Genomic DNA, 27,378 nt, shown 5'->3' with positions numbered 1-27,378 from the left:
GTTGATAAGAAAAAGTAGGAAAAGATGAAAGTGTGACAATGAAGAATAAAAGAATAATGTTATTTCAAAGAGCTAAACCAAAAATTAAAAAAATGCAAACATAGGCTTCTGCAAACATATAGGGAGAGCCACATAAAGAAACATAATAAGACAACACTATGTAATAGACCTAAACTAAACCACCCTAAGACTCTCTTCATCAGATTTTATAATAGTCACTAACCCTACTTTTTTATACCATCTCTTCCCTGCAGTGAGTTCATCAGTTTCAAACTTGCGAAGACCAAACTCAAAGCTGCCTCAGTACTCTTGTCTTTATGCCTTGGAGTGAATCATGCTGTTGTCAAACTCATCACCTTCCTTCCTCCTCATCTCAATGATCTTCCTGTGTGAGTTTGAATGCAGAGATGGGATGAAAGTCGGGCTTGAGGCTGGTCTGTACTCTGGAACTAGACGGCCAGACCTGAACCGGACCCCACAAGCGTTGCAGAGGGTCTTTGGCCCATTGGGCCCTTCCCTCCACTGAGGAGTCTTGGTAGTCTCGCAATGAGTGCATCTCCTCACTATCCCATCATCATAGCTACTCGCCTCTGTGTGGCTGGTCTTGCGTTTCTTCTTGGCATGTTGCTCAGAAGAGTAGTAACTCTCGGGCTTACTGGCTTCAAACGGGTAAAGGAATCTTAATCTCTGTGCTGTGGGGCGTTTGCGCTTGCTTCTCATGCCTTTCACAGGGAAAGACAAACTCTGAGATATTAAGTTCTGTGGAGAGAAAGAACCATCACTGCTCTCAAGTACTGACACTGGGCTTGAAGACTGGAAAAGCTTAGAGACTTTAACATCAGGAGGTGATGAAGAGCTGGACTGTTTCTGCACACATGAATGAATATTAGACCCTTATTACATAATGTATCAAATGTAACAAATGTTATAACCTAAGAGAATAAAATGTAACAGGCAATAATTGATGTAACTCACCAACACAGGTACATGGGCAACCTCCTTGTTAATGCCATAAGAGGAGGTGAACTCAGAGGGGAAAGTAGTAAACAAGTCCATGGGAGGAGGCTCTAGGTGTTGAAATTTGGATTCCCAATCTTCTCCCTCACCACCATTGGTGGTGGTGTCTTCAAGTGGAAAATTGATATGGTTGATGAGATCATCAAAGAAACTGTCATTGAATTCCTCTTCAGGTAACCAATTCATGCTTCCTTCCTAATGTTTAGAAAAAAAAAACAGGTTAGTGATTTTGATTATGAGCCTAAACAACAACTATATGCACCAAAGGATTACAAGAAAAAACTGTAATATCTAATTCTCCTCATACATAATAACAATGGAGAACATTATAAAGGTCTAGCTAAGAGTGATATTATTACTTCTATCAGTTGAGTTTTTTTTTAAAACCACAAGAGAGAAGTGTCGGTCGCATTAACCCACACCAAACAAAACTAACAAAGATTTTTATTTTTTTTAAACAAATAAATTATATGTAACGTTCTATGCAACACACAACAAAATTAGAACACAGGAAATATAACATATACAGGAAAAAATGTATACACACGTTAAGGAAGATAAAGAGAGAAAGACGTACGAACCTTTTTCAATATACTTTGGAGAGATATGGAGTTAGGGATTTGCAGGTTCAACTTTGGGAGAGAAACAGAGATAGAGAGAGAGAAGGGAGGGGGGAAGAAGATAAAAAGGTAGATAGATGGGAGTTTTCAATGTCTCCTCGGTTTCTTCTTCTCTTTTCAGAGATTTTTTTTTAATATTAAATGTAACGAAAAAGAAGTATGGAAACTGCTTTTCTTTTCAAAACATTTCTTAGCTTTAAAGAAAAAAATCTCTAATCGATTTTAGAGGAAAGTAAATAATGTATTAACGAAACATTTTAGTAACCTCAATATTTACATGGACTTTGCTGAAACCCATTCAACTTACAAATGTAAATACTCATTAATATTTTAGGGACACTTTTGAATATAAATAAGGTAACAGATCAGTCAAATATATGATCCATTTGAATGGATGAGAGGGAGGAATATATGTCCGTGTAAGAAAATAATATAAAGCTTTACCATTTTAATTAACGTGGTAAAGATTTTTAGTTTGTTTAACAAAGCTGGTAATACAGTCAAATTAATTAAATTATAGAAAAAAGGCATAGGCATAGCACATGCAAAATCAATCAGGTGACACAAAAATACACCTTAAAGAAGGATGGTTCGTTTCTAGATCCCATCTATTATTATTTAAATGGTTAATGACATGTTATGATTTATTTAGCAAACAAATAAGTTGGAGAAAGGGTTTATCATTATTATCATAAACTTAACAAGAGATTAATAATTAAAATTTTTTGTCAAAAGTGAAATGGAGAGATCACCGACGGATGATTACGAGACGAGAACCGAAAATTTTGGAGTAATTATTGTGGCGTTACCTCATGGGAAAGTGGGTCCCTTGCCTAACTCTTTTGCTTCCCATCTCCCACATGTTCTGTTCTTCCTTTCAATTATTTATAGTCGTAACCTATAATGTATCATCATATGATATTTGGATATTCATGTCCAAAACAGTATATAAAATAAGAAATATCATGATATGTTTTTTTTCAATTTCCGTTGATATTTATTTTCCTGATCTATCTTTCAAAACTTGAGTTTTTCGCATATTGTAACCCACTAACCCTGCATATCATGTGGGAGTAATTAATATTTCTGCATTTGTTTATAAGGATTTATTTATTTGTACGTAGACAATAGTAGAGATTGCCCGTGAAAGATAGTACCAGTCAATTCAAACTAGTTTGTACTTAGTAGCAGTATTTTGCAAAATTGTGAAATCTAATGAAAACTTTATAAAAGAGGATGGTTGCTTTAAATATTTCTTAGCCTTTTTCAAAAAAAATGAGAGAGAAGATAGGCTTACTTCTGTTTTGCCCTTTTCACCTGTAAGGCAACACCCAAAACTTTTTATTTTCTACCAAAAGTCGAAAAGAAAGAAAGAGAATATTACGTTTGGGTTCTGAGGCCTCGATAATTTTACAATTGGGCCCAGAAGCTTCTCCCAATTGCTGAATCTTTGGCCCAAAAGATAGTGAGAAAAATCAAATCTCCAAAGAAAGCTCTTCAGACAGTGAGAAGGATCAAATATTTGGCCCAAAAGACAATAGAAAGATCAAATCTGGAAATGTCTTCCAAGAGATGTGTATTGCATATATGCATCTAATCAATAACATAACATCATAAGATGAGATAAGAAAATATATTTATAAAAGCTAGAATAGACATATCTGATTAGAGCTTTAAAACTAAAAGGAGGGATACTGTATCTCTATCTACCCTCACACCCACTAAATAAGCTTCATTTCCAGAGACAGGGTAAGAAGTTGTTTTGATGATGGCCCCAATCATTAATTAACCGACTAGTTTAGTACTTATAGGTAACTTAACTTTTTTATACAACTCTAAACCAAACTATTAAACGCTAAACATAAGAAGATTAGATCACTCGTCATCAGAGAGACAGACCACATCATTGCTCCTCTGCAATCCACTCCCCAAGTTCTGTGGTTGTTCTTGCTGCTGAGTAAACGCATTTGAATATGGTAAAGGGTTGGAGATGAGAGGTTGTCTTGGTTGAGGCATTGTGCAGTACGGAGCCGAAGCAGTATGATTCCTCAGTGCGCTTACTTGTGTTGCTCTCTGTGCTAGCTGCTGGATTCTAACTGGAGAAGAAAAAAGAAAAAAAAAGTGTTATTATGATTTCATAACCTTATTTAAAAAACAATTATGCTTCTATTATTCTAACACTTGCCCATTGGAGTTGCTGCTGAGGAATGAGAGGAGATTCTGCTCGTACATTTAGACAAGAACGCACTCGACAACAGCTTGTTCTTTATAACAAGATTCTTCCTCGCCTGTAACTTCGTATTTCTGGCTGCATGTACAGCTTGTACCTCATGAAACTTTCTCTGATACTCTTCTTGTAATTCAGCTATCTTCTTCTCGAATTTAGCTTTCGAGACTGCTTTCTGCTCATAGACAATTTAAGAGTCGGCGAATATTGAGAAAAAGGAACTAAAACTAGAGGTAACTGGGGGTATTGACAACGACTAACCATTTCTTCACAGGTCTTCTTTGTGATCTCTGATTGTCTTCGCAGCTTCTCCAGTTCATGCTGAAACGGGTCACTGAACACAGGGAAAGGTATTTGGGGAACAGGTTGAATGGGACTCTGTCCCGTAGTAGCCGTAGCATTGTTAAGAAGTGATGGAACAGGAGCTGTTACACCTAATGACGACTCCACAACACCTTCATGGACAAGGGGTGCAACGTTATCTGAGCAAAGACCATTATCAGATTGTGTTAGCTGTTTGGCAAACTTATACTGACATGCACAAGGGTAGTGACCAACCAGTTTCTACTGCATTTGACACTGTTGTAGTATTTTGGCCCTTAGTGTTTGCTGCTATATCACCCTGAGTTCCAACCGATGGAGATGGCAGAGAGCATGCATCCTGAGCGTTAATTATTTCATGCAGTCAAATCCAGAACGAAGACATTACAAAGTTGTAATACTTTTAGACAACAAAAGAGAAAGTCTTAAGTTGCGACAATAAGTACCTGATCTAATACTGGGCCTGGACCAGCGATGTGGGGCTCAGCTGATGTGCTGATACTTTGGCTCTCAATATTTGCGCCTGAATCAGGTTGATTTCCAGCAGGCGAAGATGGCGAAGGACATGCAACTTGATCAACCTGTCCAGAGAGTCAAATTTAAACAGATATGAGACCTAATCAATAACCACACTTCGTTGCTCTTCCAATGGGAAACTCAGAATGAACATTACAACAGCTAGATAACAATAAAACTGCAAAAGATAAAGAGTCTTCAAGACGGACCTGCTCTGATGCAGCAAAACCACCAGTCTCTAATGTTTCTGATCCTGCTGGCTGAGACTCAACTGTTTCTTCAATATTTTTGCCCTGAATATTTTCTGCTGGGTCAGGTTGCTTTCCTCCCGGTGAAGAAGGCATAGAAGATTCAGCTGGCTGAGGCTCAATTACGGTTTCAATGTTTACTGCTGGGTCAGTTTGCTGTCCAGCCGGTGAAGAAGGCACAGGAGATTCAGCTGGCTGAAGCTCCATTATCGCTTCAATATCTTTTCCCTGAATCTGTCCAGCTGGTGAAGAAGGCATGGAAGATTCAGCTGGCTGAGGCTCAATTACGGTTTCAATGTTTACTGCTGGGTCAGTTTGTTGTCCAGCCGGTGAAGAAGGCACAGGAGATTCAGCTGGCTGAAGCTCCATTATCGCTTCAATATCTTTTCCCTGAATGTTTACTGCTGGGTCAGATTGCTGTCCAGCCAGTGAAGAAGGCACAGGAGATTCAGCTGGCTGAAGCTCCATTATCGCTTCTATAGTTTTTCCCTGAATGTCTACTGCTGGGTCAGAGTGCTGTCCAGCTGGTGAAGAAGACATGGAAGATTCAACTGGCTGAACCTCAATTGATGATTCAATGTTTTGGCCCTGAACGTTTGCTGCTAGGTCATGTTGCTTTTCGCCCGGTGAAGAAGGCATAGGAGATCCAGCTGGCTGAGGCTCAACTGCTGTTTCAGTCTTTTTCCCCTGAATGTTTTCTGCTGAATCAGGTTTCTCGTGATCCACCTGTCCAGAAAAGTCAATTTATTAAGACAAAAGGGCATTTGATCGGCATAGATTTGGCACTAACTGTTTTACAGGAAAACAAGAATAAAGCATTATAATCAAATGAATTAACCTGATCAGATTCAGCAGAGCCACTAGTCTTTACCAAAGACGCAGGGTGTGGCAGAGGCAAAGCTAACTCGTCAGGAATCTCCTTGTCAAGAGAACAAGCTTCTTCATTCTGCTGGTCCAAACTGTTGTCCGCATTGGACCATGCTTGATTGGGAGCACCATTTCTTAATTCAGCTCGTGCCCATTTCTCTATCCGACTAATCCAACAGGCTTCATCCTCAGCCAACTTCTTCTTTCCAGCCTCGTTTATTTGCTCTAAACTTTCAAGGCATTTATCCAACTCTCCTTTGAGATCATCAAACTTTCTTTCAAAAGTACATTCCAGCCGTTGGAGAGCATCATGTAAGCTCTGAGTATTTATACCTGAATAGGTGACACGAATAAATGATGCTTCCACCTTTTTACAATTCTGAAGTTCCTGCTTCTTGACAGCATTCCTATTCATCAGGTCTATCTTTTCTTCCTCGAGGGTTTGTACAAGCTTATGCAGGCTCTTACTGCATTTCTTTTTGATGTCGCTAATAGTCTTTTCAACATCCTTGGTTACTGAGCTATAATGGCTACCTCTCTTCTCAGCCATGCATTCTTCACCCTTTTCTTGGAAACCTTGTGTGCGCCGCCCCACGAATAGACTCTTCATGCAGTACAGAAAAGAATATATATAATCCACCTCTTCTCTAGAGCAACTGAAACCTAATTCCGATTTTGCGCGGGCCAGAGATTCTTCACGGTTGAACTTCTGCTTAACGAAAGAGACTGCAATCCAAATCTGAAAGTGCATTATTAAGAACGTATTCAGCAATATTCATAAATTATGCAACAATCAAAGGAAGTTTCTATCCTATGACTGGAAAGTTAAAACATTCCCACAAAAGCAGTGATGCCACAGATGATGAAGAAGAAAAATGCATTAACTATGGAAGTGAATGCTATCATACCACAGCTATCTGGAAGGCCTGCAATGTTGTAGCTGGCTCTTTGCAGACACGGTGGTTGTCAATAATATATTCAAGAACTTTTTCAACCATGCGTGCCAAATTTTCCTGAAAAACAAAATGATATAATCAATTAGCAGATAGTGTAAGTTTGAAAAATGGTGCACAGAGACAATCACAGAAGTATTCAGTAGGGTAAGGAGTAAGGACACGGCAGTAGACACATCTATTAGCCAATATATGACGATACAAAATAACAGTTACTGTATACACAAAACTTATAGCACCAGTCAATATATCAGTTTCTATAACACCAGCAAACATATACACTTTTGATCCGCCAGGTACTGAGGCCAAGAATCATATCAATATCTCTTATGAACGGAGCATGCAAGGAGACGAGTCTTTCTTAGCTATGAAGGACATGGGGAAAATAACTACCTACTGTTTTGTGCAGAAGTTCCTCCATTTTTAACAGAACATAAGCAACGGAGCCAGATATGACGGAAACAATATAGTTGAACAATAAAAAAATCCATTTGGCCATAACATGGAATGAGGTGACAATTCCAGTTACCATCTACATATGCAAAAAAGCTAAAATGAGTTGCGCAAGCGAAAAAGCCACTTACTGAAAGATGCAAAATCTGGCAAAGTTTTGACATCTGCGGCTTTAAAACAGCATGGAGAGTCTTCTGTGATTCGGCGGGAGTTTGTCTACAATCAATGGCAGCTAACATATCCTCTGGGATTCCAGATATATGACCGCCCACAGAATACAAGCCAATAGCATCTTTTCCATCTAATGCATCGTTAGTACCAGAAGCATTAGATGACAGGAGCGTTGTGACTTTTGGTGACTCATAATCCCCTGAAGAATAGATAGTAAGCAAAGTAAATTCAAAATTCAATAAACACTAAGAGTTAAAGCAGGAAGTGAAATATTTTACCCATGTGATCGTTCCCAGAGGCTTTTCTTTCATCGTAAACAACTGTGACATCATCTGAAGCCTTCTTTTTCTTCTTTGTACTTTTCCCATCGTCAAGTTTGGCAGTCTCTTCAGAGCCCTGAAGATGTCGTACTCTTTTTCTACTCCTTTGAGAAGTATCTGAATAGTATGTCCACATAGGGTTTTTTCCACCCAACAGCTTTGTCCAAAATATATTTGGACTAACTTCATCTGACAGCTCGACATATTTTTCACCAAACAGATTAGACTCAGTGCTGTAAGTTCCCTGGGCATGCTTGGCTTCTAAAAGTAGGCACAGCTTGCCTACATTTCCTTCTCCAACACTGGAAGAGAGTATGGACGAGAATTCACGAATCACGTCGCCCCTAATAGACTGTTCTAATGGAACTCCTGAATCTGGGGTTTGACTGCCGTGTAAGTGATCCAGCTTATCAAATAAACATGAAGCCCCCCACATGAGCAGCGCATGTGTCAGAGGACGGTTTAGGTTATCCAGAGACTTCTTTTGCCTAGCCAGAATCAGGGCTTTTTCTTCAACTGTACATGTTGAGTACAACCGGAATAATTTAGTTTTTTCAGAATATGACTCAATCTTGATCTTCTCCAAGAGCTTAACATCATGTGATGAATTCCAGCTACTTCCAAAAAGAATCAAAGCCTCAGCACGCAGGAGTTTAATGCTTTGACTGCAGGCACGTGTTTCCAGAAGCAGGATAAAACATTCACTCTCCTTGTTGAAATTGTTAATAGCGTTCTTCTTTGAGTGAGAGTCCCCATGCTCATACGAGTTCTGACCAAATCTTTGGCTCACGAAATCGTCGAGAATATTAGCAAGCATAAGCCCCTCACCGCTTTGTGTTGCCTGTTGAACAAAATATAAAAAGTTCTTCAAACAAACATGAGGGGGCACATATATATCAATAAAAGAAGAGGAGAAGAAACATTTCAGTTCATCATTTCTCATAGTGCCAACTGATTACTGAAGGCTACTTTACAATTCACGATCACATACTCAAAAACATACTTCATCAATTCTCATAGTGCCAGGATACTATATATTTACGTATTAAAAATGCAGTAAGCGGCGTATTTGTGACAAACAAAGAAGTATCCTCATTGATAAGTAATGGAAATGCACCTGGTAGAAGATAACTGCTTTTAAACCCTTTGATTTTATCTGAGTAAGCATTGCATCAAGCAGGTGAAGCTTTCCGCTAGCTTTGATTTCGACATCCTCGATTTTATGAACCTCCAGATTCTTGGTGAGCAGTTGTTTGAAAGACGCATCCATAATATATGGGTGGTCACAAATCTGTCAACAAAATTGCAAACACACGGAAAAGGTATTTAATATCTCCACACATTAACATGCAGAAAGAGGCTTTGAGAAAACGTGATGCTCATGTATAATAGTCAGATATCTAAGCTAATCCTAAACTGTCTTATTTGCACTTCAAATTCTATGTGTTACGGAACAGCGGAAATCAAATAGACCAGAGCTTTTCCTAACAAACATACAAATAGAAAGGCATAGCAACTCCGTGACAACCTCTTAGGAGCATGGCACGTAATACTTTTCTTTTTAAGTGAACAGTTTATCTGGTCATATATTTCTTTCTTTTATCTTATTGTCATCGTTAACTGGGAATTTAAGGCACAAGCGCATTGAAGAATAAAACAAATAAACTTACTTTTCTTACAGAACTGAGAGTTTGTTCAAGAGCTCCAACAGGATCAGTCCTCGACAGCGAAGAAAGAGATGAAGAGTTGGAGAAGAGAGTCCGACAGTATTGCTCTATCTGTACATCTGATAGCTGCACTGGAACCCAATACTCTGGATACATCGATGACAACTTTCGGTCATGTGATTTATCTTGTTGCATATTCTGCCTGTCCTCCCCATAGTCTCTGCTTGAAGCGGGTCCAGATACCTTCATATCATAATGCAATGCAGAACATAATTTGCAGTTTAGAAGTAAAAGGATAAGTAAATTTGACAGGCCAATATTAAACAGGTGTCAAAAGTAAAGCAAGAAGAAACCAACCTGTGCCAACTGATCAGGTTCTTGAACTGGCTGAGCAATGCTGGAGGAAACACAGAGATTAGCAAAATCATCGCCGACCCTTCAAAATTTGTTGTAAATTTAAAATTACAATCTAGAACACATCGGTTCAGCATTCATCTATAAAAAGCAATTGCCAGATAGTTTCAAAAAGAGACGAGAGATCAAGAATTCTTACTTTTTCGCTTTTTGACATGTGTCCCGACTTTCAGATTGATTGTTGTTTGTGCTTCCGGATGGAGATGGAATAACCCCATCAGTACTCATAGTGCGGTCATCTGTATTTGCACATGCATCCATCACCACTCCTACAGTGTCCCTTTTTCTTTTCAGAGGCAAATCTGTGTCGGTTTCTAATCTAGTTGCACTGACACGAAGCTTCTGCGTTTCTGGATTCTCAGATGGTGAACCTACAACACTGTCATCCCCAACCACGGGGGATGAATCAAGCACCATATTCTCTGTATCCCTAGCTAGTTTCACAGCAAAATCAGGGCTCTTGTGTGTACAAGTTCCGCCAACTAGGACCCCTTTAGATTCTAAAATCACACGTGGGGAACTGCTATCGTCTCTAGCATCCTCATTTCCTGCAGGAACTCGGCGAGAACAACCAACCACTACTAACTCTTCATCATTCGAAGAAGCCTTAGCTTCATTCCTGAGATGCCCTCTATACAACGCCCTGAAACTCCGGCCAGTCATTTTAGGCTCATACTTCTTCACCACCACCCCAGTCAAATCCTCTACGTTGTCCTCGCTCTCCTTAATTTCCGTTGATGAAGAAGTGTCAGCACTCCTGCCAGGCTTCTTTCCCTTATTAGACCTTCTCAAAGGACTTGCTTTGTGTTTCTTCTCCATTTTACCAGACTTTTTCGAAACTGAAACAGGTGAGGGATTCCGCTTCTCCGACTTGCTGGTACTAGAAGTAGACGATGCTCCCCGGGCTGACCTCCTCAAACTCAAACCAGAATTATCTTTCTCTTTCTCTGCTGAGGCAGAAGAAGCTACAGCTACAGACCTAGTGCAAATAGTCCTCCCCGTTGAACCATTCTTCTCCTCTTTCTTCATCTCATCTAAAACAAATCACACTTCACAGAAAAAAAAAAGAGTTCAAATCTAATCAGTGTATTGCACATGCAGCAGACGCCTATATAATCATCTCATCTCACCAAAGAGAGAGAGAGTGGATGCGAATCTCTAAAAAGCCCTAAAATCGTTCGATCGAGACCTTCAATTTACCGATTAACATTCCCAGCAGAAGACCTAGAAACGAAAGCGTACCTGCACGCACGAGAGAAGAGGAAGGAACGAGCAGAATTTTGAAGATCTCCGGTAGAAATCGCCGGCGAAATCGCTTCTCCGAGCTCTGCGCAACTTTCACGGTGGACACACACACACACACACACGCGCGCGTCTGGATCGCTTTCAAGCCGCAGTGATTTGTGAATTGTGATTGTGACAATTGACTATCCCGCGGTAATTAAACTCTCCTCTTTAATATTCATTCAAATTTATAACCGTTATCGAAATAAATTTTTACCACCGCCGGGATGTTTTTTGTCTTCCCTTGCGTTTCGGATTTATACATTCTTTTTTTTTTTACAAAATGATACTACTTTAGTATTGTAACTTCTCTTTTAATACAAGCTTCTATTTAAAAGTTATGAATTTAAGGTAAAACCCCTTATGAGAAAAATTGAATAAAACTTCTCTCCACAGTGAAGCATCCAGCATCATTCCCAAGAAACCTCTAGAGATCTTTCGACAATAAACTCTCGGGTGAAACTGATCTGCTGCTGAAACAACGTGGGCCTTATTGGGCTTTTTGTTTACAAATTCATATTGGGTTTCTTGTTGGCCCAATCGTTTTTAATAATAATGCAAGACAAATCATTCTTTTGTGATCACCATTATTGTTTACGAAACGTTACTTTTCTTTTTTTTTCTTTTTTTTTTTTGAACATCAAGCAACGTTACTTATCAAGTTATCATTACCATTATTTTCGTTGACGATGAATAAATACACGTAAAAACAATGGACTGAAGAATAGAAACTGATGAAACCATCATTTTAGTGTATATGTGGAGAATTAAAGATTAATAAAAGCCTTGTAATGTGTCTTTATTTATTAATGGGAGAATTAGCGCAGTTTACATGAACAGAAGCAATATTAGCGAACGCGCTTGTTATCCACCATATGTAAACGTCCACGTGCAAAATGTATGATGGTTTGCTAGCTATAGAAAACGCCTATTATTCCTAACGTATCTTAAAAAACTGGGCATACATGTCGCATCAAACTAGAACGTACGTTATAATTTATAACGTTAACTAGCATTTGGATAGTTGGATGGTTTAGACCAAAATAGTTTAGCGGTAGTAGTTTTGTATATTTGAGAGTCAGCGAAGACGTCGATATCTGAAATGGGAACATGATGATACGAAAAGTCTAATGTTACGTCATCATCAAATATCTGAATTATTGTTTATTGTCAGGATTTGATAAGTCCAGACCATGATGCAGGTTATTGAAGCCATTATCACAATTTCAAAACCCAAGCGCTAATTAAACAATGTCTGAATAGTTTGTTTGAGTTGTATTTTCATCTATATGAAGAAGAAAAAATAATAATACAGATACACGTTACAAGTAACAAATATATAATTACTTGATGGTGCTGAGCTCGTCAATATAGTTGACTTTTCAGTTTCATATTTCGACAATGATTTTCTCTTTGTTTCTCACATCCAAACTTGTTGGACATAGGCACGTCAGCAATATTGATTAGTACTCATAAAGTTACATATCAAAAATTATAAACTCTTGTAGTTTCACAAACTTTTGAGAAATTCAGATTAACTAGCTGTTACGAGTCTTAACCTTAAAGAGCGATACACTTCAATCAAAAAGAGCTTTTAATCAAAAAAGGCTCGGTGCAAACATACAAAACAAATTCAAGAAAGACAAACACAATATGAAGAAAGAAATAGATACTTATTTTTCCATTGTTTGTTTCCATTTCACATAAGTAAAATTATGGATTATAATCTTGGAATGATCAAGCATTGTTGGGTGTATTCTGAGGCGGCGTAGCAGAGCGGCTACGAGGGCCACCCTCGGACTTGGCGTTCTCGGCAAACCTGAGGCTTCCTTGATGCAAGTTCTTCTGCTTCTCCTGCTCGTTCCACTCCGAAGCATAATAGTGCTCCTCCGTACCTTTAACTGGATCTGTGGAAGGAGGCAAGAACATACTTCCCCACTGAGGAAAGTGACACAAAGTCACAGGCAACGTGCAAGCAACTATCATAACTCCCATCCACGTTAGCCCTTGTTCAGTTGTGAAGCGTGAGGTGGAGAAGAAGATAAGCTGTGTGAGTCCTGACCCAAAGTTTCCTCCAGCCCCGGTTAGACCCGAGATGATGCCTAGGGCTCTCCGGGAGACAAAAGGCACGATAGCAAAGGTAGCTCCACAAGCGGCTTGTGCTCCTAAAGAGAAGAGGACCATAGCTACAACGGCAGTAACGAGGGTGTTGGCACGGCCGAGCCACACGCAGAAGAGGCCACCTGCTGTCTGAATGATCCACAACGCCCATAACCTCCCTCTCATCCCGAAGTATTTGGCTGCAAGGTCAGATGCATAGCCTCCTGCTGGACGAGCAAAGAAGTTGGCCATTCCGAAACATGCTGCTATGATTCCAGCTGTGTGAAGCTTCAAGTGGAACCTGAACAAACCATAAACATATGTTTTACTACTTACTCTCAGGACCGGTTCTTAAATTTATGAAGCTTAAAACAATTACCAAACATATATTTTTCTTCATCATTTAGAGGACTAATGATATATAAACATATATTTTTCTTCATCATTTAAATATATGTAGTCTTTTCTTTTAGCTTTAATCGAGATCAAAAACAAACCTGTCAAAGAAGTACTCGGCGATAACATTGTCAGTGCTCAGCTCAACTCCCATGGAGTATCCATAGAGAAGAACAAAGATCCAAGTCCTGTAGTTTGTGACGGCATACCACATAATCTACACCATTTTTACAAAATCAAGAGTTAATACTTTAGGATGGCATATTCATGTGTGATATATGTAATAGTTACCTTTCCAAATTTGTCTTTGGCAACTTCTCCCTTTTTCTCCAAGGCACTTCGGTTACCATCTGGCAGATCTTGACCTAGATTGAGAACCAAGACTCCCATGATGATGTGCAACCAACCAGGGACGAAGAAGGCAAGCCTCCAGGCCGTGAACGCTGTCGCACCACAACGCCTAATGATTTCATAAACAATAGGCATGAGCAACTGCGTTACACCACCGCCCATGTTTCCCCACCCGGCGGCTGTACCGTTCACCAGACCGATGATCTGACTATTGAACATAGTACTCATCCAATACTGACAAGACACAAACGTCGCTAGGCAGAACCCAATCATGAACCTCACCGTTATGAACCCTCCGGCTCCACTCACGAAGCTCATTGAGAACACCGTTGGTGCGGAAAGCATAACAAGGAAGGCACAGCCGTAACGTGGACCTAGAAGATCACACACTGCTCCCATCACGAGCCTAGAGAAGATACTCCCCGATACGGACGCAACTCCAGCGTTACCGATGTCTTGTTTTGTGAGGTTGAGATTCTCCCTGATGATGGGGACAAGTGGTGCAGCCGCGAACGTCGAGACAAAACATGTGGAGAAAGAGATCCACGAGAGATGGAACGTTCTCATGTGAGGTTTGGCGAAGGAGAAGAGCTTGAAAACCGTTGCCTTATGCTCCGAGTCCACCGGCAAGTCGAACTTTGCTGTCTTGTCGGTTGGGACAATCGGTGAAGCCACCGAGAAGGCAAATGTTTGTTCTCTACCGGTCACTCCATGCATGGAGCTTCCCGGCTCGCCAGTAGAATCACCCATTGATGCAAAATGTTTTAGTTCTTTCACAAGAATGTGATATGATTCAAGTTTTTGTTTTGATTGATGTCTGGAGATCACACGAGGGCTTATATAGTATTCCTAGCGTTGACTATTTGAAAAATGCATTCTTTGGAGATTCTCAACGGTTACCCTAATTATTATTTTTTTTTTGACGACAACATTTTTAAGTATTATTTGGAGGAATCTATTTGCATCTTCCTACTCTCTCGCTTATCCCAAAGGTTGCCTATATTCTCAAGTGACAACTCTACCCTTCTATATTCTCCTAGTTCATAGGTCTCTGTTTTTTAGTTTTTAAATATCAAAAAGAATTTGACAAATACCAAAAATACAGACATTACTAATTATCACAACTTCACAGCCTAATATATGTGACGTAGAAACGTAAAATTCAAGAATATAGTTGGGGTCGAAATTATAAGACGCCGATAGATCTAGCTTTGGTCTCTCCATTAGCGAATAAATCTATCAGATAATTTGCATTGTTGGCTTGATCTAGCTAGCATGGAATTTTTTCCGTGTGATATATTCTTTAATTTCATTTTATAATAAATAAATATAGCTGTAGAGCTTTTTTTTTTGTAAGGCAATGTTTAAAATTAATTATATCATACTTTTCTTTTCACCTTTTTTTAGAGATAATATACTACTCCCTCCGTTCCATAATCTATAAGATGTTTTAGAAATATTTTGATGTTTCAAAATATACAATGTTTTGATAGATTTAAGATACTTTAATTTAAAATTGGTTAACCAATAATATTTTAATGTATTATTATTTACTCTAAAAAAGTAAATTTCTTAATTGTTGTGTATTCAAGCAAAACATCTTATATTATGGAACAGAAAGAATACCTTTTTTTTAAAAAACGATTTATTAATAAAATGTATGATAATTTTTAAATGTTTTTCCATCTACGTAAAAGCTTTTAAAACAACACTTGCTATGAATTTGAGAGAATATATGTTATGTGGTCTTTGGTATTTTGGTCTCACATTAGTGGAGAATTTATACGTTTTCGATTATCACAGTTCTTGAATCGTAACACTTTAATACGCATAGTGAATTTGAAGACTTTCTACGCCAGTGGTTCCACACACGTTTCCACCCCAAAAAAAATTATTCACTTGTCTCGTTGACTACTTTGTTTCAGTTTTGCTTTTAACCTTAAATTTTCATTCTTTTTCGATTGGAACGAGTGCAAGGGGTTGCTTTTTCAGATATAGGATCTCACTCGCGTGCAGGCATTATACGGGAAAAGCCTCACTTATTCATAAATATTTCAAAAGGCTTCGACCTCGCTTTCATGCATCCTGATCAAATAGTAATTATCTATAAATCAGCTATTCTGTTTTTTCGCCAATAACCCTTGCCAACTAGCCAGCTCGATCATTGGCATCATGTTACTCGTTAAATTAACATTTATAATCATTCGAAAGTGATGTCATTGTAGTTCTATATTATTCTGTTAGACTATAATCTTGATAATTTCTTAGGGGCATCAAAGTAATTCTCTATAGCGTATAAGTATCAAGGATACGAATAATTGTGATTTAGTGAATAGACTAATTGCTGTTTTCTCGGACGGTTGAGTTTATTGTGGCCTTAGCTGCTTATTAGTTGTCTCTTAAAATTCCAAACGATCGCTTTGTAACTTCAACAAACTTATTATATATCTTCCGTATGGTAGTATAATACTGCAAAAATTGGATATGTATGGTATAGTTAGAGCCCAAGTGCCCAACCATATATATACCACCACATACATATATGTATCCTATTTGATTGGCAATTTGGCATTAGCAGTTTTACATGTCCACCATCAGACTAAACATAGAATTAATCACATTTGAACAATATGTTAACCAGTTAAATTAACGTAATTTAATAAATAATACGACTAAACCTCATAAATACGCATAATTTAACTACTATACAGACCTTCGAAAAAAGTTATAACCAGAATTTTGAATAATATTTACATAAAATAGGTTTCTGATTTAATACGTAGATGATTTCAGATTGCCTCTGGCAAATTGATAGGTAGAATTGCGTATATATATTCATCATTGTGATTTTAACTAAATTTTTATTATAAGTACTTGTACTCTTCTGAATGTATATATATATATATATATATATATATAATAGGAGCTGCATGTATATATAGGATATCGTCCATCATATATAGTTGCCGACTTGCCGTACCATAGTCGTGGTACTTGTATAAGCCAATCCTTGTGACGTGTCCAATGCTTCCTGTCTCGAGGCTTGTTGAGGTTTGAGAAAAGCCAAAGTTTCGCTTTCCAAATTTGAGAAGTCAACGTATTGATGACGCCATCACTGCTATATACATATAGTAAGGTGTGTGAGTTACTTTCAGTTTGATTATATAATATAAATCATCAGTTGAAAAATAAGAGTCAAAAATAACATTTAAAGTCTGGAAACGCCGGGGCCGATTAAGAATCTTGGAGTTATATATATAGTTTGGTTATTAAATTGGTTGGTTTATTAGGCTAAGTTATACATAAGTCGAAGTTACCATTTCAATCTAATGTTTTATTCGTTTAATGTAATGACAGCGCGGTGTAAAAAAGGAACGTAAGGACAAGAAACGTCATTACGTTCATGTATTTGACTACATACATATATAACAAATTCAAACCTAATTTTTTTAAACGTCCATATAACTTTTGCGGCAAGATATGTGGACTTCCCTGCATGATTACTTGGAGATACTAGAAGATCACATTGCGAAACGTTAATGCCAAGTTGTGTTCATTTGCGAAACGTTAATGCCAAACGTTAATACCAAACGCTTGGAGTACTATTATGTTTCCGAGTGGAATGAACATAGAAACTCGCTCGACCTACTAATAAACTCATCATAGACACAACCAATCACCGTATCTCTTTTCTTGAAAACATGATTTTAATCGTTTTTTATCAGATGATTAAAAAGAAGCAAACACTTTCGTGATTTCTCAACTCATGGGCACACTTCAATGAATATGAGCTTTTAAGTTTTAACTAAAAAACGCTCAGTACAAACAAACAAAAGAAATTCAAGAAAAAAAAAAACAAAAACACAATAAAAGCATTTGAAAACAATGTGTGTTTATTTTCCCTCAGTTTGTTCCATTACACACAAATGAAATCATTGATTGATCAAACAGTGATGGTTGAAGGGGCGTTGCGGCCATCCTCAGACTTGGCGTTTATGGCAAACGCAACGCTGCCTTGATGCATGTTCTTCTGCTTCTCCTCCTCATTCCACTCGGAAACATAATAGTACTCCGCCGTACCTTTCACGGGATCCGTGGAAGGAGGACGGAACATGCTTCCCCATTGAGGAAAGTGGATTAACATCACAGGCAGCGTGCAAGCAACTATCATCACTCCCATCCACGTTAGCCCTTGTTCAGTTGTGAATTGTGAGGTAGAGAAAAAAATGAGCTGTGTGAGTCCTGATCCAAAGTTCCCTCCAGCCCCGGTTAGACCCGAGATAATGCCTAGGGATCGCCGGGAGACAAAGGGAACGATTGCAAAGGTAGCCCCGCAAGCGGCTTGTGCACCTAAAGAGAAAAGGATCATAGCTACAATAGCAGTGACGAGGGTGTTGGCGAGGCCGAGCCACACACAGAAGAGACCACCGGCCGTCTGAATGATCCACAACGCCCACAACCGCCCTCTCATCCCGAAGTACTTGGCTGCAATGTCAGATGCATAGCCTCCTGCTGGACGAGCAAAGAAGTTGGCCATTCCGAAAGATGCTGCTATGATCCCAGCTGTGTGAAGCTTCAAGTGGAACCTGAACATAAATTGTAACCATGAAATAAAATGAATGGAATCAGAGAATGAAATAAGATGAATGAAATTGATCACAAATAGAATATATTTATTATATTCATTTTTAATCAAAATCGTAGAAATATGTTTAAAAATGTTATTTTTATTTATTTTTGAAATTACTTTGGAACTGATAATATGAATATATTACTATATTTAAGTTAAAATGTATTTATTTATAGAATTAGTAGAATAAAATCATTCCAAGTTATTCCTCAACAATTAAGAATGTATATGCATGTTTACTGTTATTGTTCTTATTTTTTACTATACCAAAAGTGCTTTCTTCTGTTTCCAATCCATATGGACAACATACCTGTCAAAGAAGTACTCGGCGATAACATTATCAGTGCTCAACTCGACTCCCATAGAGTATCCATAGAGAAGAACGAATATCCAAGTCCTGTAGTTACTAACGGCACACCACATAATCTACACCAGTATTACGAAATCATGAGTTAGACAATTGATCCATCTAGCTACTAGTCAATATGCAGATTAAATTTTGGAGAGAACATATTCATATAGATAGTGTTAAACCTTCCCAAGTTTGTCTTGGACAACTTTTCCCTTTTTCTCCACGGCCTTTCGGTTCCCACCTGGGAGATCTTGACCTAGCGTGAGCACCAAGATTCCCATGATAATGTGCAACCAACCGGGGACAAAGAAGGCGATTCTCCAGGCTGTGAACGCTGTTGCACCACAACGCCTTATGATCTCATAGACAACCGGCATGAGCAACTGCGTTATCCCACCTCCCATGTTTCCCCACCCGGCTGCTGTCCCGTTCACCAGACCGATGATCTTACTGGTGAACATAGTGCTCATCCAGTATTGACACGACACAAACGTGGCTAGGCAGAACCCTATCATGAACCTCACAGTTATGAACCCCGCGGCTCCACTAACGAAGCTCATTGAGAACACCGTTGGTGCGGAAAGCATCACAAGAAATGCACATCCGTAACGGGGACCAAGAAGATCACACACTGCTCCCATCACCAGCCTAGAGAATATACTCCCAGAGACTGAGGCAACTCCGGCGTTTCCTACGTCTTGTTTGGTCAGGTTCAGGTTCTCCCGGATGATGGGGACAAGTGGTGCAGCAGCGAAGGTCGAGACAAAACATGTGGAGAAAGAGATCCACGAGAGGTGGAACGTTCTCATGTGAGGTTTAGCGAAGGAGAAGAGCTTGAAAACTGTTGCCCTATCCTCCAAGTCCACGGGGAGATCGTACTTGCCCGTCTTGTCGGTGGATACTCCGTGCATGGAGCTTCCGGTATCACCGGTAGAATCACCCATTAAAATAAAAGATATATGAAGTTCTTTTACTTTACAAGTTTGAGACTTGATTCAAGTTTATTGATCACGTTAGGGTTTATATAGAGTTCGGTAGTGTTGACAAAGTCAAAAAGAATACATTCTTTGGAGATTCTAAAACGTTAACTAACGATTTAATAGTATTGTTTGGAGGATTCCATCTTCGCCGCACGCGTCGGGCTTATTCCAAAGGTTGCCTACAATGCTATTCGGTCGTCATGTACATGTGGAAGTGGAATCCTTCTGCATGTCCAAGCTGTTGCCAAATTTCATTTATTTAATTTGATGTTCTATTTTGTAAAAAATATGATCAATCAATTCATTAAATCTCAATTTGTATACAAATATTTCCTAAGTTAAAATAAAGTTAAATATGATGAATACACAAATCAAATTTCAAAAGATGATAAAAAATTGTTATGAAGATAGTTTTATTTTAGAACCCAGGTTACTTAGATATGTTTTCTCATAATAATCAAGTGTACGAATAAATATAATTTTTGATAATTTATTTTGTTAAAATTTTGGATTGCCCCCACATACTATAAAAGTATAATATAGGATCGAATATAAATCTTTGTTTACCCCAATTGGAAGGACATGTGGATGCAAGAATCTCCAATACAACTATACAAGCTCCAGGACGCCGACGTTAAATTATATTTACTTTTATATTTTTTTTCTTTCTTAAACGTTAATATAATCTCGTCTCTTTGAATCGTGTTATTTGTTCAAAAATAATTTTTCACCTCCTCTCTTTGAATTTTATTTACTTTTATATATTTTCTTTCTTAAACGCTTATATTGCTTATGTATTTCAATGTTTTCATTTTGTACGACTGGTGACCAAGAGAACGAAGAGTAACACTATGTTCTTTAATATTCCTTAAATTTTTACCATTCATAAGAAATATGGTTTACTTTTCATTCTTTTTTATTCCTTTGTTTGTAGAAAATCATAGAATAAATCAATTCTTCATTAATTTTGATAAGGATTCATCATTCCTCATTATTAATAAATTTTTATTCATACTTATTTATTTTCTATCTGTTCTTATTGTTTTTACAATGGTTACCAATCATGCCTTAGTTTGTTATGGGCTAATTTAGTTTTTAATCTGAGTTTTTGAATATATATTTTAATATTAAATAGTAAAAACTTGACATGTTTTGTGCTTTGCAGGAATTAAAAGTTGAAATAATAAGTTGGTGGTTAATTAATTTACTCGCAACTTTATAATATAAATGCATGAAACAAATTATATCAACGATTGTAGTAAAAGTCTTATAAAGATAAAACAAAAAAAATTGGGTGGTGTGATATTCTTAGTTTCGCTTGTACATAAGCTTAGATTCTTAAAATGGTTTCAAAGAAAAATGATAAACAAGGCATTAAACAAAAATCATAAAATATGTGACGTAATATTTAACTATTATAAGGCCTTATATAGAACAAAATAATTCATAATCACGTTTTGTATCAATTACATAATTGAAAATAGGTTTTTGATTTAATACATAAAGGATATCAAATCTACTCTGGCCAATTGATAGGTAGATATGCGTATATAGTACTCTGGTCAAAAAAAATTATGTGTAGATGTACACACATGCATAGCTGTATGTCCACCATGCTTGCCGAACAATAGTCGTGGTACATGTATGAATCATTCTTGCTGACAAGTCCGATGTTCCCTCTGTTGAGGCCTGTTGGAGTTTGAGAAAGGACAAAAATTCGCTGTTCAATTTGAGAAGTCCACTTATTGATGATATCATCATTATATTCTTCACTCTTATTATATACATAATCAATATATTCGATTTACTAAATATAAATACACGAGTCAGAAAAACAATATTAAAGTCTGGAAAGGCCGGGGCAGACTTCAGAATCTTGGAATGATCTGATTATTATTATACTGATTGTTTAAATAGCACAACACGCTAAGTTATATACATGTCAAAGTTACCATTTCGATCCATTTGTTTGTTATAACGTAACTAACTACATGTTTTTTTTTTATCTTCTTTCTTTTCAGCCATGGTGATGTCATAAAGAAAACGTCATAATGACAACATACGTATATGTGATTTTTTTTAATTAAGAAAAGATTATTTGATTTTCTTAACATACCATGCCAACCATCCTGTTACTGTAAACCTACATATTCCAGACCTCGAATTAACTTATTCTAAAAACTGTTTTGTTTTCATTAGCAGTTAAGGTAGAAAACTCAAACACACATTGTGCGTACAATAAGCTCCATAACCAGATTACAATTGTTCAATCATCTTCACCTTTGCCTTCATTGCTTGGATGGTTGTGTTTTTGAGCTTGGTACATATCAGCAATCTGAAAACAGACATAGTAAACAGAAAATTAAGAAAAAAAAAGGAAACGAACTTCAAACCAGCCTGATCTTGCCATTCTAGTGGTTATGATACGACTTCACCTGTTCAGATGATGTTGCTTCCTCTGGCTTCTTGTCTTCCCGTACACGGAGTAAACGAGGAAAACGTAGAGAAATTCCCTTTTTTCATGAAACAAAAAATCATATAGTTCATTCAATATCATATCAGATATATCCAAACCAAAAAAAAAATGAAAAGGAAGAAAATAAGTCAGATAATGTTCAAACCTTATCAGGATCCACAATTCCATTGGCTGCACGATGCACAGGGCTAATTGTCAAGTCAGCTGCCTTCACTTCCCAGACCTCAGTGGGCTCAAACCAAACATCTGGATTGAGACTGTCTCCAACTCGGTAGTATTGCTGAATATATTTGAATCATCACAATCAGCTACAACTCAAGCATGATCATACAGTTCAAAAAAAAAAAAGGGAAAGAGAGAAGAAATAAATATCATACTTTAGGAGTAGGAATCACTCTGGACCGAAGACTCGTAGACCGTTCTTCAAGCACAGCTTCAGAAAATCCAGTACCTAGAATCCCAAACCGGTAAAATCACGGTATAAGACATTTGAGAAACTAAATGAAATGAGATGCAAAGGTGCACAAGACTGACCTATTTTACAAATGCTCTGGAACTCTTCCTTATCAGCATCATAGCAAGCTAGTAAGAATGCACCAAAGACACCTAGAAGGAAAGCAATGAAGATTTGTTTACAACCTGAAGAGTGAATGTATCAGCCGAAATAGTTTGAATGGTTTTAAACCTGTGCGTTTGCCACGTCCATGGAAAGCAGCAATTGGTACAAGATCCACAGAATCCCCAATGCTGCATAACTCTAGGGGTCAGTAAACGATTCAGAATCAATTTTAAACAATTTTTTTTTTTTGAAAAGGAATATTACCTGTCCATATAGTCTTTCTTCAGTTTTAACCAATTATTCGATCGCTTTGCAGGCTCATATGTCGCATCTGAATTCATTGTTTTAATGATTAACCCTTCACACCTGCCAAAAAAAAAAACATATACAGATGACAAAATGAACCAACAAGGAGATAAGAAGGTGTTAAGATATATACCCAATGTCAACAGAAGCGTCAAGAAACTTTTGTATTTCATCGATATCGCTGGATGTTAGAGCAGTTGCAAACTGGAAATATCCAGGATCTTCCTCAAATGATCCGTACAGCTTCTGCAAGAAGGTTAACCACAAATGATCTTCCTCAAATATTATCTGCACAACACTTACTTCATGAAACCAAAGGAAATACAAATGATTTACTGGCTCACACACCTCTCGGCGAATATCAAGATTTTCCTGGATAAGTTGCTGTCCATTTAGATATAACATGTCAAAAGCAAAGATGCATACGCCAACTTTGATATCATTGACGTTCACATTCTTACGCGCTCGAGTGCTCAGAATCTGAAACGGAAGAATCTTCTTTTTCTCTCTATCGAAAGCAACAACCTCACAATCCAGGATAAAAGATTTCACAGAGGGCTTCTTTAACCTGCATAATAAAGAAGATTTCACTGACTTTCAAGATTAGCTCTATTTAATGTTATTCAACAAGAAGGTCTACCTTGATAACGCAAGAGCAACATCAGGGTACTTTCCAGTGTTCCTTTCAGCATTTCGACTATATATCTCGAATGTACCATCCTCCATACAATGTATCTGCACCAAATCGACTGAATGATAAGCCAAACCTTAATGGAATATATAAATGAACTCCGCTCTAGAAATAGCATTTTATATATTCACCTGTGCACGTTCTCCATCATATTTGTATTCGCATGTGAAAACTGTGTCCTGGAATTTATTAATTATCTCGCCTACACCTTTTGTTGGTTTTGCAAGCATTGGTCCAATAGGAACACCAAGTGTGAAGTTACAAGTTTTAGGAAGATTCCACACACCACCAGTTAGAAGAGCAGGAACTATAATGTCATACACAGGAAGCACAGTGAATACTTGCTTAACAATCTTCGCAGCCTACAAAACACAGAGCAGAAGGATGCATAGTGTAAATATGACACACATTAAAAGATATTTTTAATAAAAACAGAATAGTCATTAGAGGTAAACCATGAGGGCTCTAGAAGAATGTTACATAGTGAGCCAAAGCCACAAGTAAAAAAAAAGAGAAAGCAAACCTCCTCTAAAGGAGACTTGGTTTTTGGGGGTGGCTTTGAGTGTTCTTCATTATAAACAGCTGCTTGTCCCAAGGCAGCTAAGACAGTCTGATTTGAGAACCCTAACCGCAATTTTGCCTGGAAGGAAAATTCAGCAGAGGCTTAGTAAGGAATACAAAGGAATGAGCAGAAAAAAAAAAGATTGTGACGGTTGATCTGCATACCTGAAGTAAACGAGTTAAGTAGAGAGGTTCACAGTCTGTAGCTGCCACAAGAAGTGCCTTCATCCGATCCTTCTTCTTTTCTGTACTATCTTTCCCACTTTCCTGATATAATCCCACTCATCTCTTATGCATTCAGTCAGGCGAAAGAAAGTTGCTTGAATCTCATTCAAGTCAGCCATAGCCCATAAGAAAATGGCTTTTAAGTACCTTAGCAATTTGTCGAAAAGTATTGAAAACCTTGACAACAGTCAATGGTTCTGGCTTGAACATCATAGTCTGAGACGAACGGCTTCCTTTTGCTACAAGCCCCAAGTCTCCCAGTTCCTACTCAAATTACAATCAGTTACAAAACTTCTTAACCTGCGCCTCAGTTCAAAAGACATTCTACCAGACAACCTCACTGGAATTATAAAAGCAACCAACCAAAATTATCAGTGTTCTAAAAATCGGTCTAGACGGCTCCTAGTCTCCAAATTGGGTATAAACTAAACGATTTAAAAAAAAAAAAAAATCAGTCTAGCGGTCTAGATGTTCGCCTAAACAATAATCTTCTATTAACCACGGCCTATCAATTTCTTGAACATTGAAAATGATCTAACAACATACCGTATTCAGCTTCTTAACCTGCGCCTCAGTTCTACCAAAAGCTTCAGAGATGGCCTTAATAATAGAACCTTCACCAATCCCCAACTCCACCCCTTCATGAGCAGGAGCAATCTCATTCGCCGCAAGATAAACAGCAGCGACCAAATCATCAGGAGTGGTGGCAATAACAGTCCTCAACATGTTACACAAAATATCAGTAATCACAATCCTCCCACTCTCAGCTGATACCAAATCAAACGCCAATGCCACAAACAAAAACGGAACTCTCTCCCCTTTCTCCCAACACGCCACTCTCTCCGGATCGAATTCGCCAGGCTTCCTCTTCAGCAACACAATCCTACTCTTCAATTCGTCGACTTTATCCGTCTGACTCAAAGTCCTAGACTTTTTCGCAATTGACGATCTGGGTTTAGCCGAATCGGAAAAAGCCTCCACCTTTGTCAAATCGGCGTCTTGGGTTTTCGCTCCCTTCTTCAAATCTTCCGCAATTGACGGCGAATCTGATCTGGGTTTGGGGGAATCGGAAAAAGCTTCCGCCTTTGGCGAATCGGCGTCTTGGGTTTTCGAGATTTTTCTTTTGTTCGGGGAGGGAGATGAATTGGAAGCTTGGGGAGTCGTTTTCTTCTTGGCGGAAGCGCGAGCGTTGGACATGAGAGCGTCGAATGCAGAGGGGCGAGAAGAAGACATTGCTCTGTGGTGGAGGCGCGAGGAGGAGGGAAAGGGGGAAACTTGGCGATTGAGAGAGACTAATACGGAGGAGAATCGAGTTTTAGTGCAGAGAGAAGAAATGCATCGGAAGTGATTCGATGATCGAATCGCTAACATCAGAGAGAGAGAGAGAGAGAGAGAGAGAGAAAGGTAGAGTTTTTTGAAATTAGGGTTTTTGAATTTACAGAGAGGACACGTGTTGCAATCTTGAAGAAAGAAAAATATGGCGGCAGAGTTTCTCCTCTGCTTTGGACGTAGATGATGAGTATATATATACAAAATTAATTTGAATATTTTGACTTATTAACTCTTTTTATTAACAACTAGGATCGTGTCCGCGCTACGCGCGGATATTGGATGAAGTTAAAATTTGTATATGATTATAGTTGTGGCTGTTTCTGGTTGTTGTTAAAATAGATTTAAAGTAATTATAAGAATGAATATATGACACTAAGTTTTTTAAGATTGATTGTTCATTTTTTTATGCGAATATAGTTGGAAGTCAATCGATAGAGATGTAAAAGTAGAGGGGAGTTGATATTTTTGGTTGTGTAAAGTGGTTTTCTGTAGTAATGGAAATTAAATTAACGTGTTGAAAATTAAAAATATGTAAAAGAACTTCGTAATTGAGATATTGTTTAGCATTATGGTGTTTTGAATTTGAACATAATCTTTTAAAAGTGTGTTTAGGTCTTTCATTAATAAACTAATTAGAAATTTTATGAATTACATGGAAAAAATGCCCGTTGAAAAAAACTTATGAACGAAAAACCAGATAAATTGATCGAGAATTTAATACTAAGGTTTTGTTGTGTTACTTTCAAAGTATAACCTACCAGATCAAACTATCTCTACCCTTAATTTTGCACTTAATAGTTAAGATGTTCTGTCCGAATTTTAGACAAATGATTTCTTGGATTCCAAAGAGGGGTGATTGGGTTCGTATGTGTTCGAGAATTCTATAAACGCACAGTAAAGTTGTAATTTTGATTTACCTCCAGCAGGTGGAGGATCATTGTGGTTTGATTTGACCACCATGTTGAGGAAAACGACCCTTTGACGAAAGAAATAATTAGAAAATGAGTCAGCGAAAGAGAGAGATCTTGAAATGTGGAAATCCACTGATTGAGTAACTTACACGTAATAGTTGTATCCGCCTTTCTTCTCGTTGCAAATTTCTGAGTGGAAGATGATGTGAATGTTATGTGGAGCTGAGGTTGTTAACCGGTTTGTATCAAATATGCAATGTTACTGAATTTATTCGTATATTTTGTTGATTTGTATTGATGAGACAAAAGATTTTTTTGAACTTTCAGTGATTGCCGCCGGTGATTGTGGCAGGAGATGTGCTACTTGCCTTTCTGATATTATTGTCTATCGAGAAGAACATTTAGGTATTATAATCTATTGAAGATTTTT

The 27,378-nt window shown here is 37.9% G+C and overlaps 6 protein-coding genes across 9 annotated transcripts; all 6 read right to left on the bottom strand.

Moving 5' to 3' along the window:
* Positions 1 to 39: 39 nt before the first annotated feature.
* On the bottom strand, positions 40 to 2,872 carry LOC103843419 (GATA transcription factor 11). Of its 2 annotated transcripts, none has more exons than XM_018655076.2 (3): positions 1,602 to 2,872; positions 976 to 1,214; positions 40 to 867 (listed from the first exon to the last, which is right to left on the bottom strand). In XM_018655076.2, exons 2-3 carry the CDS (start codon positions 1,201 to 1,203, stop codon positions 316 to 318), a joined length of 780 nt encoding a protein of 259 aa, XP_018510592.1. In that variant the 5' UTR covers positions 1,204 to 1,214; positions 1,602 to 2,872; the 3' UTR covers positions 40 to 315. The 2 variants fall into 2 exon arrangements, with proteins under 2 accessions (XP_018510592.1, XP_009118398.1); XM_009120150.3 differs by having other exon boundaries at positions 229 to 867; positions 976 to 1,212; positions 1,599 to 2,851.
* Positions 2,873 to 3,253: 381 nt separating this feature from the next.
* On the bottom strand, positions 3,254 to 11,239 carry LOC103843417 (helicase protein MOM1). Of its 3 annotated transcripts, none has more exons than XM_033279969.1 (15): positions 11,037 to 11,239; positions 9,934 to 10,843; positions 9,738 to 9,816; positions 9,384 to 9,623; positions 8,831 to 9,004; positions 7,672 to 8,554; positions 7,354 to 7,592; positions 6,725 to 6,829; positions 5,788 to 6,555; positions 4,911 to 5,675; positions 4,632 to 4,766; positions 4,423 to 4,525; positions 4,126 to 4,346; positions 3,823 to 4,039; positions 3,254 to 3,733 (listed from the first exon to the last, which is right to left on the bottom strand). In XM_033279969.1, the coding sequence occupies exons 2-15, from the start codon at positions 10,821 to 10,823 to the stop codon at positions 3,513 to 3,515; spliced, it is 5,040 nt and encodes a 1,679-aa protein (XP_033135860.1). In that variant the 5' UTR covers positions 10,824 to 10,843; positions 11,037 to 11,239; the 3' UTR covers positions 3,254 to 3,512. The 3 variants fall into 3 exon arrangements, with proteins under 3 accessions (XP_033135860.1, XP_018510363.2, XP_018510364.2); XM_018654847.2 differs by having other exon boundaries at positions 4,126 to 4,319; positions 9,934 to 10,845; positions 11,037 to 11,226; XM_018654848.2 differs by having other exon boundaries at positions 9,738 to 9,777; positions 9,934 to 10,845; positions 11,037 to 11,226.
* Positions 11,240 to 12,632: 1,393 nt separating this feature from the next.
* LOC103843416 (high-affinity nitrate transporter 2.1) lies at positions 12,633 to 14,981 on the bottom strand. Its single transcript, XM_009120146.3, has 3 exons — positions 13,866 to 14,981; positions 13,676 to 13,791; positions 12,633 to 13,479 (listed from the first exon to the last, which is right to left on the bottom strand). The coding sequence occupies exons 1-3, from the start codon at positions 14,673 to 14,675 to the stop codon at positions 12,816 to 12,818; spliced, it is 1,590 nt and encodes a 529-aa protein (XP_009118394.1). The 5' UTR covers positions 14,676 to 14,981; the 3' UTR covers positions 12,633 to 12,815.
* A 251-nt stretch (positions 14,982 to 15,232) lies between these two features.
* LOC117128169 (high-affinity nitrate transporter 2.1-like) lies at positions 15,233 to 21,724 on the bottom strand. Its single transcript, XM_033279978.1, has one exon. It carries the CDS (start codon positions 19,849 to 19,851, stop codon positions 19,084 to 19,086), a length of 768 nt encoding a protein of 255 aa, XP_033135869.1. The 5' UTR covers positions 19,852 to 21,724; the 3' UTR covers positions 15,233 to 19,083.
* Positions 17,869 to 18,978, bottom strand: LOC103843528 (high-affinity nitrate transporter 2.1-like). Its single transcript, XM_033278567.1, has 2 exons — positions 18,866 to 18,978; positions 17,869 to 18,511 (listed from the first exon to the last, which is right to left on the bottom strand). The coding sequence occupies exons 1-2, from the start codon at positions 18,976 to 18,978 to the stop codon at positions 17,869 to 17,871; spliced, it is 756 nt and encodes a 251-aa protein (XP_033134458.1).
* A 225-nt stretch (positions 21,725 to 21,949) lies between the features above and the next one.
* LOC103843415 (DNA ligase 1) lies at positions 21,950 to 26,208 on the bottom strand. The gene is made up of 15 exons (XM_009120143.3): positions 25,252 to 26,208; positions 24,853 to 24,969; positions 24,646 to 24,747; positions 24,443 to 24,559; positions 24,051 to 24,281; positions 23,869 to 23,963; positions 23,577 to 23,796; positions 23,362 to 23,474; positions 23,187 to 23,288; positions 23,049 to 23,110; positions 22,898 to 22,969; positions 22,741 to 22,814; positions 22,509 to 22,643; positions 22,323 to 22,400; positions 21,950 to 22,222 (listed from the first exon to the last, which is right to left on the bottom strand). The coding sequence occupies exons 1-15, from the start codon at positions 26,074 to 26,076 to the stop codon at positions 22,154 to 22,156; spliced, it is 2,412 nt and encodes an 803-aa protein (XP_009118391.1). The 5' UTR covers positions 26,077 to 26,208; the 3' UTR covers positions 21,950 to 22,153.
* Positions 26,209 to 27,378: the final 1,170 nt, after the last annotated feature.

Source organism: Brassica rapa, chromosome A09 (genome assembly GCF_000309985.2).
Source record: "Brassica rapa cultivar Chiifu-401-42 chromosome A09, CAAS_Brap_v3.01, whole genome shotgun sequence".
Classification (NCBI taxonomy): domain Eukaryota; kingdom Viridiplantae; phylum Streptophyta; class Magnoliopsida; order Brassicales; family Brassicaceae; genus Brassica; species Brassica rapa.
The sequence above is the reverse complement of the archived record's forward strand: the minus strand, read 5'-3'. Positions and strand labels throughout refer to the sequence as shown.

Bases quoted from the DNA above. Each gene is read 5' to 3' on its own strand.
- LOC103843528 (XM_033278567.1), bottom strand. From the start codon at position 18,978: ATGTGGTGTGCCGTTAGTAACTACAGGACTTGGATATTCGTTCTTCTC. The intron at 18,512-18,865 runs GTATGTTGTCCA...ATTTATGTTCAG, and splicing joins GCCGAGTACTTCTTTGACAG to GTTCCACTTGAAGCTTCACA.
- LOC117128169 (XM_033279978.1), bottom strand. From the start codon at position 19,851: ATGGGTGATTCTACCGGTGATACCGGAAGCTCCATGCACGGAGTATCC.
- LOC103843416 (XM_009120146.3), bottom strand. From the start codon at position 14,675: ATGGGTGATTCTACTGGCGAGCCGGGAAGCTCCATGCATGGAGTGACC. The intron at 13,792-13,865 runs GTAACTATTACA...AAAATGGTGTAG, and splicing joins CCAAAGACAAATTTGGAAAG to ATTATGTGGTATGCCGTCAC. The intron at 13,480-13,675 runs GTTTGTTTTTGA...TGGTTTGTTCAG, and splicing joins GCCGAGTACTTCTTTGACAG to GTTCCACTTGAAGCTTCACA.
- LOC103843417 (XM_033279969.1), bottom strand. From the start codon at position 10,823: ATGAAGAAAGAGGAGAAGAATGGTTCAACGGGGAGGACTATTTGCACT. The intron at 6,830-7,353 runs GTAAGTGGCTTT...TTTGTTTTTCAG, and splicing joins GCCAGATTTTGCATCTTTCA to GAAAATTTGGCACGCATGGT. The intron at 6,556-6,724 runs GTATGATAGCAT...ATGCACTTTCAG, and splicing joins AGGCCTTCCAGATAGCTGTG to ATTTGGATTGCAGTCTCTTT.
- LOC103843415 (XM_009120143.3), bottom strand. From the start codon at position 26,076: ATGTTAGCGATTCGATCATCGAATCACTTCCGATGCATTTCTTCTCTC. The intron at 24,970-25,251 runs GTATGTTGTTAG...TAATTTGAGTAG, and splicing joins AGGTTAAGAAGCTGAATACG to GAACTGGGAGACTTGGGGCT. The intron at 23,797-23,868 runs GTAGACCTTCTT...TTTATTATGCAG, and splicing joins GTTGCTCTTGCGTTATCAAG to GTTAAAGAAGCCCTCTGTGA.
- LOC103843419 (XM_018655076.2), bottom strand. From the start codon at position 1,203: ATGAATTGGTTACCTGAAGAGGAATTCAATGACAGTTTCTTTGATGAT. The intron at 868-975 runs GTGAGTTACATC...TCATGTGTGCAG, and splicing joins TTGCCCATGTACCTGTGTTG to AAACAGTCCAGCTCTTCATC.